This window comes from Lathamus discolor, chromosome 1 (genome assembly GCF_037157495.1).
Source record: "Lathamus discolor isolate bLatDis1 chromosome 1, bLatDis1.hap1, whole genome shotgun sequence".
NCBI lineage: Eukaryota > Metazoa > Chordata > Aves > Psittaciformes > Psittacidae > Lathamus > Lathamus discolor.
The window spans coordinates 133648424-133671710 of NC_088884.1; the positions used below are offsets into that span (position 1 = coordinate 133648424).

Sequence of the window (23287 nt, forward strand, 5' to 3'; positions counted from 1 at the left end):
TCCATAAAAACACCAACAAATGGGTGGTGGTTTCTACTGGCTATGTTTTTGTTTTACAGTTAAATATAGAAACAAACCCATCAATCAAGTACCTAATCTACAGAAATCAGAAATCACCTAAAAGCTAATTAATATCCAACTTTTTACACACTTTCATGTTTACAGCATCCTAAATATACCGTACCGTCTTCTTGCTGTAATACGCTGCTTTTAAAAAATTACACTAGCAACAAAGCATAGAGGTCCTTTACTCAGAGAAGTTCACAAAATAATTGCATCAGAAAAGAATACCTGAAGACATTTCTGTAGATCTACTGTATTTAATTATTTTTTCCAATTGTTCCCGATTCCTTTTGCTGAACACCTTTGCATGAACCACCTCTTCCACATGTCTGCTTTTATTGCTCTTCCAGGGTTCACATACACTTGAAGCACTTGCACTTTCATAACCTAACATAAGGCAATGAAAAGAAATAAAAAAAATAGCTTACAAAATGTTTTATTACATTTAAAAACTTGTCCAAGTGCAACCTCAAAGATGAAAAACACCAGTGACATTTCCTAGCCAGAAATTGTCTGTGCACTGAAGCCTAACCCTCAGTGACTGCAACTACACATTAGTACTGACCCTATCTTCTCATTCAGTACTCTACTGAAGGACATCTTTCAGCAAGTTATCCAGTTTGAATGTGAAGACCTAACAAAGACGAAGATTCTCCTGGTGGTCTATCCCAAGTGTATTCTTAGAATATCTGCATCCGCTATCCATTCACATCATGATGCCCTAATCAGCTATGCTTTTTATTTACTGAAACACTGAAAAACCTTATGTAGATGCATTATGTAAAATGAATTTGTGTTTCAGTGACTTACTTTTCATTACTATAGATATCATTTATGGAGAGTAAATTCTCCATAATGTAACGATTATAATCGAAGTTGAGTATGCCATGGTATCTAAAATTACTTTACAACCTACCAGTATTTTTAATTCTGCCCTTCAGCTGAGAAGAACTCTTCCTCTTATTCTTTGATTTGGGTGTTTTATCTTTTGATGCCAAACTTGCTTGCGCTGATGCTTTTCTAGATTTAAACGTCTTTGTCACAGTAGTTGGGTCTACCGGATCAGGCATGCTACTAAAACTCTGCAAAGACTCTTCATCAAAGTCTCTTCTTCTGCTCACATCAGACTGATTTTTACGACTGGAAGCAATCTTTTCTCCTGAAACTGCAAAACCTGCTTTCAGCTGAGACTGATCATCTTTTTTTACTTCCTGGCTATCATTAAGCCAAGTTGACCTTCTTTCCATTTCCTCTTCAGGTTGTCTATGACTCCTTCTGTCACAAAGGAAGAAACACACAGCATAATATATCATAAACTAGTCTCTCAGATAGAAACAGCACATATTATCAGGCAAATAGCTTTATCCATAATGCAAGTCATCATTCCTTACTTACTTAGCCATCAACTGAATGCTGGGTGGGAGAGAGGGAAGAGGAGCAGAGAGAGAGGAGGAAGGAAGGGTAATCTAGTGAGAACCCTTCCAAATGGAAAACAGATGATGCTTGAAGAAATTTATCACTGATTTTAATCTGAATACACTTATGCAGCTATTGCTCTGCTCAAATAGTAGTACAGGACAAAACATTTCTTTAAACAACATTCGTTACTATCTACCATAGCACAAAAATAAGCCTTCACTGAAATTCCGTTCTATAGTTATTCAAACAGCTCAGTTTCTAAAAACCAAGGGAATTAAATCTTCCGCCACTTACAGGAAGTATCACAAAACCACTCCAGCATTATACTTGATCTTAAAATTGAGTGATACATTAATATATAGAAAAGCAGAACATTTGACTGAAAAAAGGAAAAAACAAACAAAAAACCCCACAAAAAACCCCAAACAAACAACAAAAAAACCCACAAAAAAAATGTAAACTGCAAAATTCAAGCTCATCTTGTAATTCTATTACAACAAATTCCCCAAAAGAATAGTGGATTCCCACAAGCCCCAGAAAAGGTAGGAGTGTTGGAGGGAAAACAGTTAAGCAAGAGTTGCACTGTGACATCTACTACCTTTGTTTTTCTGCTCCATTAGATGATATACTTTCAAAAGGTTTAGGGAATGTCATACACTCAGTTTTCCCAGAAGCATTATGATCCAGAGGATGTTGTGGCTCCTGCTGCTCACTGCCATGTGGGGAAATATTGTTTGCAAAATCTCCAAAACCAGAAGGGAACACTGGATTATAGTTGATACCTACAAAGCAAACGAGAGTGTCAAAAGACATTAACTCATTTATCTGTGTGATAAAAGTTAAATTTGAGACACACAGTGCGACAACATAAAATTATGAAGCAAACATAGGGGGTAAGTAAGCGAAAACTGGTTTTATCCTGAAAGCATAGATGCAGGTTTTAAATCAGTAATTAAATGCAGGTTTTAAATATAAATGAATACAAAACACTACCATCAGCGGAGAGACAAATGTATTTCAAGAAATCAGTGAAAGTGAAAAATGAAGGTAATAACGACAAAAAGGCAGAGTTCTCTCTGCATGAAGACTTTATCAGTACTTCAACTACCATCAAATTTGTAAGAATATTTCAATGGTACAAGTATTCACAGGGCCAAAGAAGTCATAATACTTATTTTAACTTCAGAATCTTTCTAGCAGTGGCAAATCAAGCCTAACTATTCTTCTGTGCAGGTTCCACATAATGTAAAATATGTTCTTAAACAGAAAACAGACATTCTAGGTACCTGCCTATTTCCTGGTTTCCTGAAATGACTGAAATATATAAAGACAGCTTTAACAACTTTCAATGATACAGTAAAACACCTACATTTTTCCCCCCACTTCAAATTCAATACCAAAAGCAGATTTGGTGATGAGATTAGGAACACTGTATCCAAGTCAACGGTTATTCCATACCTCCAATAGGATCAAAAATTAGCAACAAACTCCATTTACAGGAATTTAAAACAAAAATAAGTGCTGGAAGTTCTAAGCAAAAGAGAAATAATTACCAAGTGACACCTTAGAATAAAAGGGTTCACTTAGTCAGAACACTATTAAATGATTACTGAAGGTATGCAAAAGCTTTAAACATTGCTTTTCATGTGTTAGATGTAGAACATTAAAAATGTTAACTTTATGGAGTTGACATTTTCAATTATAACCAACATCTTATAGAGAAAGTCTTGTTTTTCAAACTGAAATCAAAATACACAATATTCTGCAATAAACATTAACAAACTCTAATACGGGCTCACGCAAGTACCATTTCAAACTATTTTAATATAAAGGAAAAGTCACAGAGATTCAGTGAGTTCACATGAAGATTTCAATTAAATGAAGGAGTGGGAACTTTCAAATTCTTATTCTTTTCACACTGGTACTCATACTCACCTGGAGGAAAGGAAGAAAAATTAGTAAATCCTGGTACATTCAACAGGTTTACAGGTTGTGGAGGAAAGCTGAACGGACAGAAAACAGGGGATGGAGGTGGTGGTGTACTACTGCCTCTCTCCTTTCTCGATGGCTTCTCTTGACACTGTTGTTGTTCTTGCTGGCGCATAAGATCATTTAACATTTGCTTCAACCTTGAAAACAAGGAAAAATAATCACTTGGCAAAAAGAATGCCAAGAGAAAGCTGCATATTTATACTAAAGTAATTTGAGATTCATATTATTTCACCTGCCTTATGTAACGTATGGAAAGAACTGCTCCATTCAGCTAGGGAAAAAAACCCCAAAACAAACCCAAAGAAAGAAACCCAACTTGTATTTAATCCTGAGCAACAGACAGGAACAGTTTTAAAACCAACCAAGTAAAAAATTCTACACTAAGAAAGGATAAAGACCTTTTCCACCATCTTTCCATAACCATTAGAATCTGGAAACTTGCCACATAGTCTAGCAAAAAGAACAGACTTAAAAGCATATTCAAGGAAAGCAAGTCTAAACCAAAAAAGCCAAATAAAGTTATTGCCACAGATATTTGGAAGAGATGCCAACTTTTGATACTCTTCACTGAAGATTACTCAAACAGAACCATTTCAAAATATGTTAAAGCAGTGGTGGGAAAAAAAGAAAAGAAAAAGAATCAAAAATGCTGTATACAAAGTTTGCAATCAGCTCAGAAGTTCAATGCTCTCATATTAAAGCATTATCCATAATCTGTTATTCATCTAACCATGTTCTCTGTTCCTGAAGCATTTTGAATTCCACAAACACAAATGCAGTCAACAAACCTTTGCACGTTATTCTGCTGCCAAGACAGTTGAGAGTAACACTGGTTTAACTGATGCATAATAAGATGTACTTGTAAAGATGGAACATTATTGGGCATCATATTGTAAGGACCTGTAAGCAAAGTCTGTAGAAGACAAGACAGGGTCTGTGGAAAGAAAACACACAACAGTGACTAAACTACCAAAACCAGAACTTACTGCTGCAAAGAGGGGGAAAAATAAAAAGCAAAGTAAGAACAGCAAAATAACTGCTGTTCATATCTACCTGCTGATCCTGCATCAACGTTTGACAAATGCTGACACTAAATTCATGCTGTTTCTTCAACTGATTGATCTGCTCTTGCCATCTTTCCTTTTCTTCCACATATGATAGTTCAGGCATCCACCGAAGGTTCTCCTGACGTCGCATACTTACGTTTTGCTGTTGCCTGGACTTAGACAATGGACGGTAATTCCCATCTGCTGAAAGAGGCCGGCATTTTTTCCACCTGAGTGGGGAAAAAAAAAAAATGTAAGAATGAGGACAAAAGCTGACATTTCAAACAACTTCTTCTAATGACACTTCCATTATTCAAATTACATTTCAGATGAATGTCAACAACTCACTTGGCACAGACCATTTGTGCATGCGAGCTAATGATCCACGTGATTTTGTCAATCCAACTTTATCCTGAACAAATGGAAAATAACAGCCACCCAACTGGCAACCACTGTCAAAAAAGAATTGCTAAGGATGTCTCTGGACCTTGTCCTTAGTATCGTCCATTAGCAATACATAGTATCTACGCAGATGAAAACAGAAGCCATCAACATAATACACTAAGAATTAAAAGGCCCAGCTTATGACTAGAAGGCCAATATCTACTAAAATTATTTGGTATCAAAACCAGAGGAAATAAACTGAAGAGATATACATTACTTTTATGATGGCATTTTCATTTAGTTGCACAAATGCTATTAAGGATATCAGTCAGGTAAGCAAAAGTTAAATATTCATGTAAACTAAAAAGTCTATTAGGAAATAGTTTTCAAAGCTGAAAACCCGACTATTTGAAAGCAAAAATTTCATAGTTAAATCATCTGAACTACTGTTTTTGAAGAGAGTGATCAATTTCACTGCAAAAACGTAACAAAGGTTTTCTTTAAAGCTGATTCAGAAACCCCATTGGAACATAAGGAGCTACAACAACTGGAGAGCTCAATGGTAGACATTTGATATGACTGAAAACAGAAGAAATAGATTAATTATACACATTGCAACTACAGAGACTCAAGACAAGAAAGTGCCACCACACACAGCTCCCTAGCAAGCCGAAAGATCTTTCACTTTGCTGTTAAAGAATGCCTTGTTGTTCATGCAATGCTTCTTCCCCCACTTCCAAATATAGTCTGACAAGCATCAGATCAATAAGTAACGCCACTAACCTATCCTTGTTTTCTTTATCAATATATGTGTTTTCTGGTATGTTGTTATTGGGATAAACAGAGAAACTGTCATTCAAACTTGAGGCATCTTCTTCCTCTTCTTCTGCCTGGCCAACTCCATCAGAGAGATAACCGTCTTCATCGCCATTCTCTTCCTCTTGTGCACACTGGGTGGAACCACCCCAGGTAGCCATTGTCCTAGTCAACATTGGAGGGGAGGAAAGAGGGGTGTTTGGGAAGGGAGGAGCTAGTTTTGTGGGTTTGAAGGTGTTTTTTAGTTTATGACAATTTATTAAAACAATCTGTTGACAATTACAAGTCTATCTTCAATTAATCAAGCTGCACCAAAATTTAAAATCTCACTAATACAAAATTAAACTAGTATTCTTCTGATACTGGGATAGTTAAATAAAATTACTTCCTCTCTTGCAAAATTATTCCTTTATTATTGTTATACATGATGTAGGTATGATGAAAAATTATTTTGAGCAATTTTCCACACACCTCTCCCTAGGTGATTTTTCACCATTTATGGAGCAAGGTATACTAAATATGCTGGGAAGACCCATAAAACAGGCAAGCTGCCAACTAACAGTCACTTTAGAAGTCTAGAAATTGATTTACTTCTCTACTGTATCATCACAGTGCTCAAATGAAAACAGGAAACTGCCCAAGAATCAACTAAACAACAGAAGCCACTAATACAGGGTGACTTATGTTCTTACTTTTCAGTTCTACACTGCTGTGGAGTACACCGGGCTTCTGATCCTTCACTTTTAACAGAGGCAGCAACAGTAGATACTGTTTCTGCGAACTCTCTCCTCCTCTGATGTTCAGCCATTAAGGCTTCAAGTTGCTTTCTTCTCTGTCGCAATTCTTCTCTTAAAATCTCATGTCTTCTTATCTCAGACCATAACTGTTTACCATAAAATAGAAGACATCAGAATACAAACAAAATAAACATAATCTAAACTAAATCACATTTGATACTGCACTGATACCTTTCTGTTCAGGCTTTGATATTACACTTCAACTGAAGCCACACCACAGAAAGCTGCAAAATATATCCTGTATCTACTATTTATCCCAAATACTGCAAAATCTAAGCTAATTAAACATTATAAGACAGGAATTTTTAAGAGAAATAGTTAATGTTTAACTCAACACTTGTTTTACCATATAATCTATGCATTATCAGTTAGCTCTTTAAGAAGCATGACAGAATACTACCCTTTGGAGAAATGTGAAAATTGCACTGCGTACTTCTTTGGCAATAAAGCAGAGGATACAACAAAAAGATTTTCTGCAATGTGCAGAAACTTTAAGTAGCAGTTTATGATTGAACAAGACTTAAGGAAGCCATGATTTACAAAGAAGAAAACAAAGATACAGATAGTAGGAGGCCTATATCTAACTTAAATTAGATATAGTGAAAGCATATTTATGGCAAGGTACTTTAATAAGCATGTAAACAGCATTACATAACAGTATAACATTCAAAACCAATTGTGTAAGTGAACTAGACTGGGAAACTTAGCCTTAAAGAGACAGGAAAGTGACAACGTACTCAAGCCTGAAAACAACCGGACTAGTTGGTTGTGCTGGAGCCAAGACATTTTCCAACAAAAATCCACACGTGTGTTTTGATAATAACACACCTCTTTGCACAGTGTTAGCAATTGCAGCAGCACGTTCACTGTAGAGACAATTTCTTTTTTAGCAGGAAGAGTTCACAGCCCTTTTACTTAGTGAAGAGAGACAATTTGCGCTATAGTACTTATTTGGAAGACGCCAAAGTTCTGAAATTCTCATCTTGGAGAAGGAAAATCCGGCTTTCAGTGATAACTATACAGGCATAGCCCAATCAGCCTCACATAAACTGTTAAAGGAAAATTTACAAGAATGCTGATGCAACTCACAGAGAAAGTCTATTATAAAAGGTATTTTTCTGATACTTGTTTCTGATGTCTCATCTAGCCAGGAAACACTTCTCATCACATATCCCTTCACCCCTACAAATAGTAGCATAATTTTCAGAAAGATTGAGTAATATCCAGATCATTATTTAAGACATAATTTTTGCGTAAAAGGGGAAGGAATATGCATGGCAGATATACTACATTTCAAAAAATGCTATAATTTTCTTCATGGATGACTTGCCTGTGGTATACACTTTCAAATGCTCACAGTATAAATTCAAACTTCATTCAAGTTCAAATTAATATCTGGCAACAACTGCTATATTTGGGAAAAGATCTCCTGCAGTTCAGGCCAATATTTACTTCTTTCCAGAAATGAAACAAAGAAGTTATACACACTTTATTAAAAAGGGTACTACTCCACTCCCCAGGCCACATACTTAGTGCACCCAAGTTATCTCAAACTTTTTCCTTTTTCAACCCTTTTTAACTCATAAAATATCAAGTATGAAATACCTCATTGCCTAGTGGTACAGATTCATCAAATTCAAGCAAAGGCTTGCCAGCTGGATTGCACTCATTCATGGCTGGAGTTGAGGTTGCTAGTAAAGTCTGCCTGTTTGCTCGGCAGTTACCCAAACCAGCTGTCAACTGAAACAGAAAGCAAAGTTACAAAATAAAACAGCTTTCTAAAACTTAACAGCTATTAAAACCCAACATAGTTCAACCTTTATGAGGTAGGAGAATTGGTAGTCAGTGAAAAGGTATTTTCAAATCAAGGCTAAATATTCATCTCAGAACTTAGCTAGGAATAAACAATTTATTTTTATGTAATATAGTATTATATAATGCTGTAGATGCACAGTATTGATAACTTACTGCTCTCTTCATAGAAAAAAAGTCTTTAAAGTGTATGAGAAACAATACAGCACTGTGCAGTTAAGCTGAAATACAATAATGTTGATCATGTTTACGAGACACAGTACTGTTCCAAATACCAGGCCCTGAAAATAACTACTAAAAGGAGTGAAGATGCAGTGATCAGCAGGTATGTCAGGCTGAAAAAAAGGTAGCAGGTTATCTACCTTTAAGACTTTACATTAAGGCATTTCACTACAGTTAAATTGGAGCTTGATGCAGCAATCACTGAGCAAAAACCTACACTGGAATGAAATAAACACAGCTCTTCTCTAGGCTTAGAAGCCCAGCTGCATACACCAGACATGCACTCCCAATTTTAACGTTTTTTCCAATTTTTACAGTGAAAAATGGTGCGAAAGATACTTTATGTTTTGTCACTCAACAGCTTAAGAGAGAAAATAAATACATTCTACCTACTTGAAGGTCAGGACAAGCTTTCTGTAACACTTGAATTTTTTCTTGAATTTCAATCAGTTTTCTTCTTTCTTCTTGTAACTGCTTAAGCTCCCGTTGCTGCTGAAGTTTAGCTTCATAAAACTTCTCTCTGTGTAAACAAGTTAACTGCATATTACTCAGCAAGAAGTTGCCTAAAGCATGATTCCACTCTGCTTTGAGAAAGGCATACCTTGCTTTTTCATTTAGCCCTGCATCTTTTTGTAACTTGTTGGTACTAGTTCGGACATTGTTTGGCTGTTGCTTTGTCTCTTCCATCTCACTCAACAAGGCACCAATATTAGATGCATTTGCAATTGTTGCTTGAGGTTCCGGATCATCATCCTGAAAGGATGTCAGAAAGGCAATTAGACTACTTTCACATTGATATGCAAAATATAACTGTTTTGTCAAGCTAGTTTTTAAAAACTAAACAGTCTGAATTGCTTTATCTTTAGCTCAGATCATAAATTGAGAAGTCATCCCCATCATGGAATCACAACTTTAAGATAAATTAATGAGAGAATTCAAAGTTATAAAGCTCATGCTACCAAGATTTCCACTATAAATGCAAGATAACTTGTCTCATTTGGGGACCATAAGCCACTTGAATTTTATTTTATGGCTGCAACCAAGTGGATAGAAGCATGCAGGCATGTCAAGAATCAAAGGGTGAGGAGAAAAAAAGGAGACTGAGGTGAAGAAGACTGCTTAATTACTATAGTCATGAAGTTAAACATTACTAACAACAGCTTAAAACAGCTACTCTTAAAAGTTAAATTTAAAATACTTTAGGAAATCTTCTACATGGTTTTCTATTCCACTTTTCCTGTTTTCATAATTTCAGTATTTTCAATTCTCAAGTTAAATTGAAAATACTAAAGCTGCAGCCACTGCTTCTTTTCCAACTTGATCATTCTTAATACAGAACCTGCTGAACAGCAGATATCACCATCAGTGACAAAGTATGACAGAGCTATGCAAATCTACAGTACCATTACTGAATACATACAGATACAAGCCTTGTAAATATGAAGGAAAGATTGAAGACATCATTAATTAGGTTGTTTATTAAAGACACTGCTGTAAAGTTAACATCCCTATAGTGATGACAAAAAATAATGATCCAGATGCTGAGAAATATTTGGAAGCAGTATAATCTTAAAATAGTAATATTGCATTTATATTGTTGCTATTGTAAAACATTCTAAGATTATTCAGAGTTTTCATATAAAACCTTTATGTTAGCATTCTGTAGTGACATTAGATACAAGAATATATGGTTTTAGTAAACATCACTAACTTAGCATGTGATACTCTAAATCAAAATCACTTTCAATTCATAAAACAAAACCAAAAAAACCTCACAAAACACACCACACCAAACCCAAATCAAATTACCACAACTTGAACATGTTGCAACATCCAAAGATTGTAATCAAAACCAATTATTTTTCCTTACTGACTGAATGATGTTGCAAAACCTAGATAAGATTCAAAAACCTAGATAAGATTCAAAAACTAAAACTGATGAATATAAGCTTAAAAATAAAGATTAACACTATTTCAATATTAGACTTCTTCATTCATATCTTGTACTCCAGTGCTAAGTATTAAAGCCATTCTTCCAATAGGTTAGCATCCCTCAATAAAATCCCGTATTTTAACTGCAGAAGTATCACCCACCCTTAACTTCAGAAAAAGCACTTTTTCCTTTATCTCTAGTATCTCTTTTTCCCCAGCCTAAAAGTAAGCATTTTTTATGTTACACTAAGCAGTTTTCCCTACTAAAAGCTATTTTAAAAATAATGAATGCTACACTTCTGTGCACAGATTTATGTTTATAAAATACCTGCACCATAGCAGCAAGGTTTTGTAGCTGTCTAAGTTTCTGTTTTGCAGCTATAAGCCTATTGATCTTCTGTTCAAACTCAGCATCTCCAGCAGCATCACCCAGGCTACTTCTGTGACTAGACATGGAATCTTCACTAACTCTATCTTCTTCCACGTCATCATCTTCACCTTGGGGTAGGTCAATGTCTTTGCCATCCTCCCTATTATGACAGTCTGGAGGTGGGGAGGAGACAAAACAGTACCAATTACATGTTATTGAACTTCTGAAGTCCACTGTAATTACTGGATATTAGAAAAGTATCAGTTTAATGATTCGACTCTTGAACATTTTGCTCTAAGCTCTCCCATGTTCTGTGCTATCTGAATTATTTAAGACTTAAATAAGACTTAAAACGAAAGACTTAAAATTATCAGAAGATTTGAGAACATACCTAGAGCAGAAGACATTTTGAGAGTCCTTATATTAGCAGCAGATCGGTTATTTATTTCACAGTCTGTATTAAGATGTCTTCCATCTCTGTTATTAGTTCCACACTGTACATTGGTGTTGCAATTTACTTCACTCCAGCTACTCATACCTTGAGGGTTTCTAGGGTAAAAATACATTACTTGTGTTAATGTTTTAAGAACCAGTACCAATGGAATTTTATTTCGGCCACTTTATTAACTGGCTTTCACAGGAATGTGTCCTGACCCTTAAAAAAAAAAAAATTAAAAAATTAAAAAATCAACCCCACGAGTCCAGAAGCTTGGAATTTCTCTGTAATCCATCATTCCAATAGATAGTTTTTTAATTAAGCAATCAAAAGCCACTATGAATTATCCCCTGCCAGATCTAGAACAATACAAGAGGCTTTCAAGGTGTATGTCTATATTATAAAAGCTTTATATGATTCATAGCTAAATTAGTATTCATTTTGCACAGTGAAGATACTTGATGCATACAGTTGCCTTGTGAGACTTCATCTCTAAATGCCTATGTAAAATGAAGCTTGTTTTCACTCTTGGTCTCTAGTCTAGTCCTGTTAACCTTCTAGTGGACTTCCATACACATAATTCAGTGCTTAAAACCAAATGAATTACAGATTTTGAAGTCTCTTATAGTGTTGAATATCCAATATAATCTGTATTTGCTATGGAAGTTACCAAGAACAAGTTTATTATTAACTGTCTGTATAAGAAAGCTACTTCGAACTCAAAATTTTGAGAAGTCAATGTAATCACAGAATTAAGTCATTTCTGGTTGACTGAAACAATGTATTTTTTCAGGAAACCTGCAAAAACTTAGCTACAAAGATTTAGGATGACAAAAAAAGTCTGACAACCTAATATTTGTAACAGGCTGTGGATCCCCACGTTCAGAATCACTTTCTGATTCTTCTGTTTCTTCCTCTTCCTTAGTGTTTTCATTCACAGCATCTGTCATCATATCAGATGTTTGCTCATAGTAGTGAACTAATTCGCGTAATTCATTTAGTCTCTTACGAACCTCATTTAGTTTCCTAAGGAGAAAAAAGAACATGCTATGTATTTTGCCATATTAAGCAAATCTATGCAGAGTTGAAAAAGATATATATATATATACACATTATAGTTCTTGAAGTTTACTGTCATTTTCCTAGCTGTAAGAACCTTCTACTTGAAGCTCTGAACATATTTAACTGTCCTAGACATTTACTAAGTGGTCTATATTAAATTAATTAAATTAAAATATTAAATATTTTCTTAAGATAGAAATTACTGAAAATGTAACACTCAAAATACCAAAGTACATTATGAAAAAAATTAAAGAACTTTTACTGAAGCTTTTCTGTTGGATTTAGATTGTCATCCTCTTCACTCTCATTCTGAGAAACCAGGGAATCAGGAGGATAGGGAACAGATGCCAGGGTATTTGATTCACCATTGACAACAGTTACTATGCCTACAGGACCAGAAGCAGCTGAAGTTGTACTTCTTTGATCAATACTCCTTTGAGGAGAACCTGAAGCAGGAAAAACTGCAGAAAAGAAATACAGCTAGTAAGAACAACTTAAAAAAAAACAACCTGCTTAACTGAATTACTTGACGAACATGCAAACCAGCAGTCAACAACTTCTTTTCTTAGAAGAAAAACTTTGTCTTAAAGTTTCATAGCATGCAATTGCTACTAGGCAGAGAGTAGTAAGTAAAAAACTGTAAACAAGACTTCAGTCAGTTCCTTTTAGCTTTATTAGACTTCAGAAGTGGAAGCTTTCATGCTGTAAATCTGCCCAATATGTTCAAGGGTTTATTTATGGCTGAACTGCTTTTGCTTTGATATTTACATTTCAACATGATAAAAAGAAAAATCCTTTCAATTTTTTCCTCTGCTAAGCTCTTTTGTCCAATGCTATAAATGCAGATTTCATGTTTGCTTTTTCCTCGTTACGTGAAATCATACCCAAGTACATTCATATTATATATATTGAGTATATGTAGAAAGATGGGGGAATAGCAATATAACTATTAAATCAATCTGCCCTTCTCCAGAGGCATGCTTCAAGTGCCTCATTTCTTTATGTTAACCAAAATATGCTATGATCACCACTATCGGACAAACTTCACCACTACAAATATATTTCTAGAAACAGAAAGCAAGAGTATCAAGTAGGCCCACAACAAGACTTCAAGGAGAAGAAAAAGCCATCTAAGGAACAGGCCAAAACTCTAAGTCCATTCAGACAGTTAAGTTCCTCTGGTATTGCCTATGATACAAAGTGGAAGAGAAAGTCAACAGTAGACAAGCAGACCCCCTAATGCCACAGAGCTAACACCTGAAGTGCTGAGTACCTAAATACAGATTTATGATAAATAAATTTGCACTGTGATAAAAATACGGAAAGTTCAAGTTCAGATGGTAGGCTCCACAACTGAAATGTGTCACAGACAAACCTTGAAGGAAAAAAATCCCATCATCACATCCTCACATTAGTCAACTTTGATGTCATAAGCCAAACTGCTACTAGCAAAACCACCATCATTACGTATAGAGCTCTCCACTACTACATGCAAAGCTCTCAATTAAGCCAGAAACTTAGACAGCATTAAAATATTTACATAAGATTGCCACAGCACAGCTTTATCACCTGCATTTCAATAACTAGTTGCAAGTTGAAAGACCATGTTACAAACATGCACACTGTTCTTAAACAGATGTGACTGTGCCTGTATTTACTTACAGGAGGAGTTGTTCAGATGTTGGTCACGAAGTGTATGAAGCTCTCCTAACAGTTTGTCCATTTTCTGCTTTTTACCCTGCAGCACTCGCATCTTGTTAAAAAGCTGTGCCTTCTCATCCAACAGGTGCTCAGACATTGAAGAGTTTCTGCTTTGTGAAATCTCTCTGGTAAGTGAAAGACTTTCTGCTTGCCTTCTATTGTCTGGCACAGATTGTGTCTAAAAAGAGGAATTTCATTTTATTCCGAATACTATGAGAAAAGCCAACTAAATTGTAAAAACCAAAAAGCCCTCTTACAGGCTTGCTAGGCTCAACACCAGAACAGAGTGTACCAAACACACTCTCAGGACAGCCCAATTGGATATTGACTCAATATGTAATTATGCTACAATACATAAACTACTTCTCTGGACTTTCATGGAAATTGGCACAACAGAAAGCATAGATCAGTCAGCTAATAACTCTTTAAGAACATAAAGATGCTGAGATTCAAAGTTTAGGGGAATCCCAATTACTCCATTAGCAAATGCACACAAGCAAGACAAACATTTAACTGTTCAGTAAGAAAAAACAGACAACAGAAAAGCTTATACAGTTTAATCCAAAGACTGACCTGAGAATCATGAAGTTGGTTGTGAAAGCGCTGAATTAAGTCATTCAGTTCCTCATTCAGTTCTGATGTAAGGCTTACTCCTGAAACACTACCTGTAGTCTCTGTTACAACTGGGCATGCAGAAGGAGGAAAAAATGTAAATACTTTTCCACAGCAGTGAAATAAAGGCTGTGTGTTATAACGTTTGGTTTAACATCATCAATATACTCCACCTCTTAAAATACGGGAATTATTTTTAATGTTAAGTTCTTCCCACCAACTTAACTCGTGAAAGACTAAACCCATTACAGAAATGCTAACCAACTTCACAGCTCCTTTGTGAGAGGACTTTATAAGTCTGTCCTATGTTTTGCTAAAAAGGTCAGAGTAAAATCATAGAATCATAGAATAGTTAGGGTTGGAAAGGACCTTAAGATGTCCAAGTTCCAACCCCCCTGCCATGGACAGGGTCACCTCACACTAAACCATGCTACCCAAGGCTCTGTCCAACCTGGCCTTGAATACTGCCAGGGATAGAGCATTCACAACCACCCTGGGCAACCCATTCCAGTGCCTCACCACCTTCACGGTAAAGAACTTCTTCCTTAAATCCAACCTAAACTTCCCCTGTTTAAGTTTTAACCCATTACCCCTTCTCCTATCACTACAGTCCCTAACAAAGAGTCCCTCCCCAGCATCCTTATAGACCCCTTTCAGACACTGGAAGGCTGCCATGAGGTAGCCTCACAGCCTTCTCTTCCCAGGCTGAACAGCCCCAACTTTCTCAGCCTGTCTTCATACGGGAGGTGCTCCAGTCCCCTGATCATCCTCATTGCCCTCCTCTGGACTTGTTCCAACAGTTCCATGTCCTTTTTATGTTGAGGACACCAGAACTGCACACAATACTCAGGTGAGGTCTCACAAGAGCAGAGTAGAGGGGCAGGATCACCTCCTTTGACCTGCTGGTCGCGCTCCTTTTGATGCAGCCCAGGATACGGTTGGCTTTCTGGGCTGCAAGCGCACACTGCCGGCTCATGTTCATTTTCTCATCGACCAGCACCCCCAAGTCCTTCTCCACAGAGCGACTCTGAATCTCTTCTCTGCCCAGCCTGTAGCTGTACCTCAGATTGCTCTGACCCAGGTGTAGGACCTTGCACTTGTCATGGTTAAACTTCATAAGGCTGGCATCAGAGCCCACCTCATAAGCATGCCAAGGTCCCTCTGGATGGCATCCCTTCCCTCCAGCGTATCAACCAAACCACACAGCTTGGTGTCATCAGCAAACTTGCTGAGGGCACACTCAATCCCACTGTCCATGTCACCAACAAAGATGTTCAACAAGACCAACCTCAACACCAATCCCTGAAGGACACCACTCATTACTGGTCTCCAGCTGGACACTGAGCCGCTGCCCACAACTCTGCGTGCGGCCAACCAGACAGTTCTTTATCCACTGATTAGTCCATTATCAAATTGATGCCTCTCCAATTTAGAGACAAGGATGACGTGTGGGATAGTGTCGAATGCTCTGCACAAGTTCAGGCAGACGTCAACTGCTCTGTCCCTGTCCATCAGTTCTGTAGCCCCATCACAGAAGGCCACCAGATTGGTCAGGCAGGATTTCCCCTTAGTGAAGCCATGCTGGCTGTCACCAAGCACCTTGTTGTTTTTCATGTGCCTTAGCATACTTGCCAGGAGAATGTGCTCCAAGATTTTGCCAGGCACAGAGGTGAGACTGACTGGTCTGTAATTCCTTGGGTCTTCCATTTTCCCCTTCTTGAAAATGGGGGTTTTATTTCCCTTTTTCCAGTTGTCGGGAACTTCACCTGACTGCCATGATTTTTCAAATATGATGGCCAGTGGCTTAGCAACTTCATTCGCCAGCTCCTTCAGGACCCGCGGATGGATTCCATCAGGTCCCATGGACTTGTGCAAGTTCAGGTTCTTAAGATGGTTTCGAACCAGATCCTCTCCTACAGTTGGCCTAAGGTCTCCCTTCTCACAGTCTCTGCGTTTGCCTTCCAAGACTTGGGTGGTGCAGTCAGAGCATTTGCCAGTGAAGACTGAGGCAAGGAAGTCATTAAGAACCTCAGCCTTCTCCAAATCCAGGGTAGCTAGTTCTCCTGATAGCTTCCAGAGAGGGCCCGCATTGTCTCTAGTCTGTCTTTTATTCACAATGTACCTACAGAATCCCTTCCTTTTATCTTTCACATCCCTAGTCAAGTTTAATTCTGCTTCTGGGCCTAACTTTCCTAACCTGGTCCCTAGCTTCCCAGAAAACATCCCTGTGAAATGAAAACAACCAACCTGTCTAGGCTTGATGGAAAAATTTTGTTTGTTAGAAAAAAATTGTTCTGACTTAGTATAGCCAAACTAAGAACAGTGCATGTAATCTTACTCCCTTAAAATAAGAAATTAACAAGACACCAAGCTTTCATCTTGGTATAAGTTGTAATCTTTACAGCTGCAAACAGACTCTTGGGGATCTGTCCTTTAAAAAGCTTTATGAGAGGAATACATTAAAATGAAAGCTCTTCCCCCCCCTCTCTGAAAGCTCAGTTCAAACAGTACTAAGATATGACAGGCAGTTGAGAGATCAAAATAACCCTTTTCTGCATATATGAACCAACAAGTAAGATTTTTCCCATGACAAAAATCAAGCACAAATATTTATTTTTCCCCACAGATCATTACTTTTTTTTTACCCATACAATGAAGTTTTTAAATTTAAAAGCATTTATTTTACCCTATGTTGAGTTTGAATCTTTACATTTCCTACACTACAGTTCTGACACATAACACAAACAGCAGTAAAACACTGTTAGCAAGAGTGACATAAGTGGAAATGTGAAACACAAACACCATCATAGAATTTAAAAAAAATAAATCATAAGGAATCCTATTTTCTATCCATTTCATTTACCCACTCCTCATCAAGATGGTTTTTTTTGTATATTTCAGGAAAAATAAAGCAGTTTCCATCACAGATCTACTGCTGCAGAGCAGGTAAGAAAAAAGAAATTATTTAAAACCATTTAAGAAACAAGGAAACACTTTTCAAAAGCATTCGCTTCTCTTGCTAGCTTTTTTAAAGCCCTCTAACTACCAACTTCTCTGCTTCTTTTCCTACACTCAAATCTAGAATTTTCCTAACTAGTTCTACCTTCTTTTCTATCCTGTATCAATCGAAGACAGGAGAAAAAGCAGAAAGAGGAGCTCAAGAGAGCTAAGAACCTTAAAGAGAGGCTTTCTGTAAAATGTAGAAACCAGTGCTTGCATTTCTACAAATTAAGCTTTCAAAATACAAAACCTAACTGTGACAGAAACTTCTATCCCATATACCCTCTAATGAAGCCTAATGGCAACTTTTATGGGGAAAAATCATGAAACAGTAACACAGAAGGAACCAGAACTTGCTCAGTGCAAAAACATCATTCTCTATGACTGCACACAACTGTAGACCACTGTCAAAGAAAACTGAACAGGATTTAAGGATAGATGGGAGCAGGACAAGTTTCTAACAAAAAAAAAAAAAAAAAAAAGAAAATTTATATGTGCACAAATGAAGGACAACTGTCTACCTTTTAAGACTGAGCTCTTGAGAAAACAACTCTGCTGACAGCCTTTAAGCAGGTATCAAAAGAAATACCTGTCCTAAACATACTTTTTTAAAAGTTCAGAACACATGGAAGCGAATCAGAAGATGGCTTTTAAACTGAAGGTTATAACATAACAGTGCTGCTCTAGTATCAGAACCATGCCCGTAATTTACATGCCACAGAATTTCAGAGTTCTGGTTTCATATTTACTTATGAAACTGCTGTAGCAACTTCCTCCTTTCTTTTGTTAGACAAACCATTAGTCTACTAAGGTCAACTGCCAGGTAACCAGCAACACAAAAAGCATGAAAAGGTAAACAAAACCTGAAACTACCTATAGCCATAAAGAGGGAGAGAACACGCTGTATTCCATTCCTCCTTCCTCCCTCCCCCCACCCCTTCTTTCCTTCAAAGGCCTAGTACACTGATGGAGATAAGAGACTTCTAATCTGATGTGACAGACCAATTCTTAGAGGAAAACCCTGCACTTTTAGGATTTTACAAAAGCAAACCACAGAAACTGGCTGTGTGGTTTTTAACTGACACATAGCCTAACAATGTGTCGTGGTTTAAACTCAGTCAGCCACGCAGTCTCTCACTCCCCCCCTTCCTCCCCCAGCTCAGGGAGGGACGGGGAGAAGAATCGAAAGAATGTAACTCCCACAGGTTGAGATTAAGAACAGTCCAGTAACTAAGGTATAACACAAACCACTACTGCTACCACCAATAATAATCATGATAAGGGAAATAACAAGGGAAGAGAATACAACCGCTCACCACACGCCAACCGATACACAGCCCAACCGAGCAGCGATCTAACCCTTTCGGGTAACTGCCCCCAGTTTATATACTGGGCATGACATGCTGTGGTATGGAATGCCTCTTTGGCTAGTTTGGATCAGGTGTCTGGCTCTGCTTCCTCCTGGCTTCCCCTCTCCTCCGTGGCAGAGCATGAGACTCACAAAGTCCTTGTTCAGACTAAACATTACTAAGCAGCAACTAAAAACATCCATGTTATCAGCGTTGTTCCCAGGCTGAAAGTCAAAAACAGAGCACTGCACCAGCTACTAAGAAGGAGAAAAATGACTGCTACTGCTGAACCCAGGACACAATGTTACATTGTCAACTCTTTTCAGAAATAGAAACCTTGCAGTAAATTTTGTGGTAAGTGCATTAAAAAGACTTATTAATGTGTAATCCATAATTCCAGCTTTAGTAATTAAATCAGCATGCTAACATGCTATCAAAACCTCCATCATTCCACATACCAGAATCATCCATGACAGCAATTGCTTGCTCTGCTTTATGCTGCAAAGCAAGAAGAGCTGCCTGTCTTCCTTGAAGAGCTTTCAATTGCTCTTGCTGTTGTAGCATCCTTTTCAATAAATCATGCTGCTTCTTCAAGTTTTCTAACTCTTCTTCAGCTTCCTGCTGAGGATCTCTGGCCTGCAAGATATGGAAGAACATTACCATAACCATGACAATTTCTTTGTTGAGTATTAGTGACAGAACTGCCAAAACAAGCAGAACTTTAATAGAATCAAATAGGCTGGTTCGTGTAAAAAGGTCAAAATGAAACAACTCCACCTTTCCAGTAGTCCTTTTAAGACTTAAGATCTTAGACATCCAAGAGGGAGAAGCCTGTATCACCAACACACACTCATCACTCCTAAGGTTAAGTTTTCTTTAGAAATCCAGTCAGCTGCCCTAATATGTCCCAAAGACTAACTTAAGTATCCTTCTGACTTTTGAATTATTAAAGAGGACATTAAGCTATAAGACTGGTAAGGATAAGAATTGATAAGGCATAGTACCATGGAGTTACATGTAACACAGGATCTAGTTGGTTTACTGGCCCAAAATCACTAACTTTTCAACAGAATATTTTGGGTGGGTTTATAAGAGTTAAATAGAGTATTTTGGGTTACTCTTCTTTAATGTGTAATGTTTAGTTTTGTATGCTGTATTTATGCCATAGATACTACAATAGGCCATATTTATGTAAACCAATTCCAAAACAGAAACACAGTTTTTGTTTCTGCTCTGGCACAGAATCTTCTATACCATATTTTCAAACACACGGAAATACGATCTGAATAAAAGAAAGCATGTTGAGCAGTTAAAAATACATGAAAACTAAGTTACTTTCTTCATTGTATCTTTATTAAAACCTGGAGATTTACCTCAAAACTTTTAATTCATAGAATCATAGAACAGTTAGGGTTGGAAAGGACTTTAAGATCATCTCATTTCAACTCCATGGGCAGGGACACCTCACAGTAAACCATGTCACCGAAGGCTCTGTCCAACCTGGCCTTGAACACTGCCAGGGATGGAGCATTCACAACTTCCCTGGGCAACCCATTCCAGTGCCTCACCACCCTAACAGGAAAGACCTTCTTCCTTAAATCCAACCTAAACTTCCACTGTCTAAGTTTTAACCCATTACCCCTTCTCCTATCACTACAGTCCCTAACAAAGAGTCCCTCCCCAGCATCCTTATAGGCACCCTTCAGATACTGGAAAGCTGCCATGAGGTCACCACACACCCTTCTCTTCTCCAGGCTGAATAGCCCCAACTTTCTTAGCCTGTTCTCATACAGGAGGCGCTCCAGCCCCCTGACCATTCTCGTGGCCCTCCTCTGGACTTTCTCCATCAGCTCCATGTCCTTCTTATGCTGGGGACACCAGAACTCCACACAATACTCCAAGTGAGGTCTCACGAGAGCAGAGTAGAGGGGGCAGGATCAAGCTTAGTTATACATTTAGACTAAGGCTGACAAAACATGTAAGCCTTCTATTTTAAGAAATAAAAAAATAAAAAATTCAACTCAGACTTATTTTTCTTTTTTAAAATCAGAGACAAAGCATAGGAAAGCTGGTAAGAGATAACAATCTAAAGTTTTAGACTCCAAGCCTTCTTCCTTCCAACCTAACATTTATATAAACAGCTATACAAGAACATTTGTGGAACAAATTACAGTTACTCTTCTATATTTTCTGTATATGGTATTGCCTTAAATTTGCTTTGGCAGACTACTGGTGTAAACATGACAATTGTCTGAAAGTCACATTTACAATATGTTTTTCCAGAAAGAGAGTAGTAAAACTGGAAGGATCTTTTACAGAAAATCAGAAAACCTGCTGTATGTATGTAGTACTTTCTCTGTCAATGTGGACGCTTCAGAAAAGAAGGCTGTCAAACATCTCTATTCAAGTAAAAACTAACAATTCTAGGCAAAGAAATTAATTCAACAAAGAGACAGCTGGATACAGGTAAGCAGGCCAATGGGAATATTCACTAAGTAACAAATACATTTGAAATAGTTAACAAGAGGAGGGGAAAAAGAGAAACAAGAATAACAGCCTGTATAAACCCTAGTGAGGCTAAAATAGTATTTTGAAGTGTACCTTTGAAGGCAATCCATGTTCTTGGCTATTAATCCTACAAGGCCATATTTCCCTGTCATTCAGAGCAGCTCTGTCACTTTTCCTTTTAGGGCTTGCTGTAACATCAATGTCTGTAACCTGTTCTTGTGAAGCTGAATTCCCTAGTTTGTCCTCAATGCGGGGCCGAACGCTCAAACTAAAAGATACCTCCTTTATTAAATAGTTTAGTAGGTTAGATTTTGAAAAAGTGCTCCAACTTAGCATGCATTTTAAAGTCACAAATCTACCCACTTGTATCTTGTCAAATAATGATAACTAATATAAAATAGAATCTACTAAAGAGCATAGACATATTTATTCATTCTTGGAATTTCTGTAACAATCAGGCTTCATATAGCAATGAGCCTTTCATGTCTAGAAATACTCAACCCGTATGTAATATATTCAAGCTCCATCTAAAGAGAAATTAAATCCAAAATGAAGAGCCAACATAAAACTAAAACCCATTTTGCAAAGATGAAGAAAAATGCAAATTTACACGCATGCTACTTTAAAACTCTGCTGGGCTTTGCATTTTTCAGTTTGTTTTTTTTTTTTTTTTAAGCTAAACGTACATTTTCCAAATCTACCAACTTATTTATTTAAAGGGATAGAAAGAGTTCCTACAAAACTAAAAATAACTACAGAAAGTTCTTAACATTTTAACTGCTGCCATACTTCCAAGCACGTAAATTCTCTTCATCTGAAGAACATTCAATGTACTAATGGGACAAAAGAGTACCAGCTCTCTAGTACTTTCCCTCAGTATAGCAGGATTGGAAGATGTAAAACATAAGTTGTTATTAAAATGCTGTTGTATCTACTACAAGCATCGCATACCACATTAATATAAAAGCTTTTATAAATAGAAGGGAAGATTGTGTATCTCAGAAGTTAAGTTCAGAACACATTTCCTAGAAGGTGTTCATCTCTCAAAAAAAAAAAAAAAAAAAAAAAAAAATGAGTGAAGCTGCTGCATTAGGGCAATAATACTTTTATCATATCCCTATAAAGATGCCTGGGCAATGGCCCACTAATGACTCATTTCTAACCCTCTCCTCACCCAACACCAGCAAGTTTTCCCCACAAACAGAAACAAACTCATAGATCAATTATTGTACACAGAAATATCCTTCCTACATCAATCCAGTGCATGGTCCGCCAATGTACACATTTAACATTTCATTCTACTTCAAAGAAAGACTAAGGATTTTATTTTTTTTCTTAAGTAATTAAGATACAGTGTTGTTGTGACAAAACAATTAATTTTTCCCCATATCAAATAAAAAAATAGCCACACATGCATGAACACCTTCTGAAGAAGTGCTTGGGGATCTAGTATTTTTAATTGAACTCAGATTATGACACTATAATAGCAATCATGACAAAACCAAAACAAAGTCTTCATTTCTAGCACCTTAATTACTAAAAGGCAGCTTACCGTGGTATCTGAAGCCTCAGACTGCACATCAATGTTTAGCGATGTGCTCTCACCTACAGAACCAGATCCCACAGCTGAATCTACAGTCCGAACATCATCCTCCTCATTTTCTCTAGCCTGAAATATTTCATTGGCATAAATCAAAAACTATGTAAGGGGGCAGTAAAAATGAATTAGGGAAGGTACTACATATCAAAACCAACACCCCAGTAGC

General features: G+C 37.1%; 1 protein-coding gene across 13 annotated transcripts in view; it reads right to left on the reverse strand.

The window, feature by feature from the left end:
• The window catches only part of PCM1 (pericentriolar material 1), a 44675-nt gene that overhangs the window by 13903 nt on the left and 7485 nt on the right, over positions 1 to 23287 (reverse strand). For 5 of the 13 annotated variants that reach the window (XM_065696287.1, XM_065696263.1, XM_065696271.1 and 2 more), the window contains exons 6-24: positions 23074 to 23190; positions 19472 to 19649; positions 14626 to 14735; positions 14014 to 14230; positions 12614 to 12812; positions 12139 to 12315; positions 11245 to 11402; positions 10812 to 11026; positions 9153 to 9304; positions 8945 to 9071; positions 8123 to 8257; positions 6413 to 6603; positions 5688 to 5885; positions 4528 to 4750; positions 4263 to 4408; positions 3418 to 3611; positions 2081 to 2264; positions 980 to 1338; positions 292 to 450 (exon numbers count right to left, since the gene is read on the reverse strand). In XM_065696287.1, the coding sequence (XP_065552359.1) occupies positions 292 to 450; positions 980 to 1338; positions 2081 to 2264; positions 3418 to 3611; positions 4263 to 4408; positions 4528 to 4750; positions 5688 to 5885; positions 6413 to 6603; positions 8123 to 8257; positions 8945 to 9071; positions 9153 to 9304; positions 10812 to 11026; positions 11245 to 11402; positions 12139 to 12315; positions 12614 to 12812; positions 14014 to 14230; positions 14626 to 14735; positions 19472 to 19649; positions 23074 to 23190 (3439 nt within the window). Of the gene's footprint in view, positions 1 to 291; positions 451 to 979; positions 1339 to 2080; positions 2265 to 3417; positions 3612 to 4262; positions 4409 to 4527; positions 4751 to 5687; positions 5886 to 6412; positions 6604 to 8122; positions 8258 to 8944; positions 9072 to 9152; positions 9305 to 10811; positions 11027 to 11244; positions 11403 to 12138; positions 12316 to 12613; positions 12813 to 14013; positions 14231 to 14625; positions 14736 to 19471; positions 19650 to 21614; positions 21873 to 23073; positions 23191 to 23287 lie in introns of those variants that run through there. The other 8 variants (XM_065696303.1, XM_065696280.1, XM_065696254.1 and 5 more) reach the window with 4 other exon arrangements.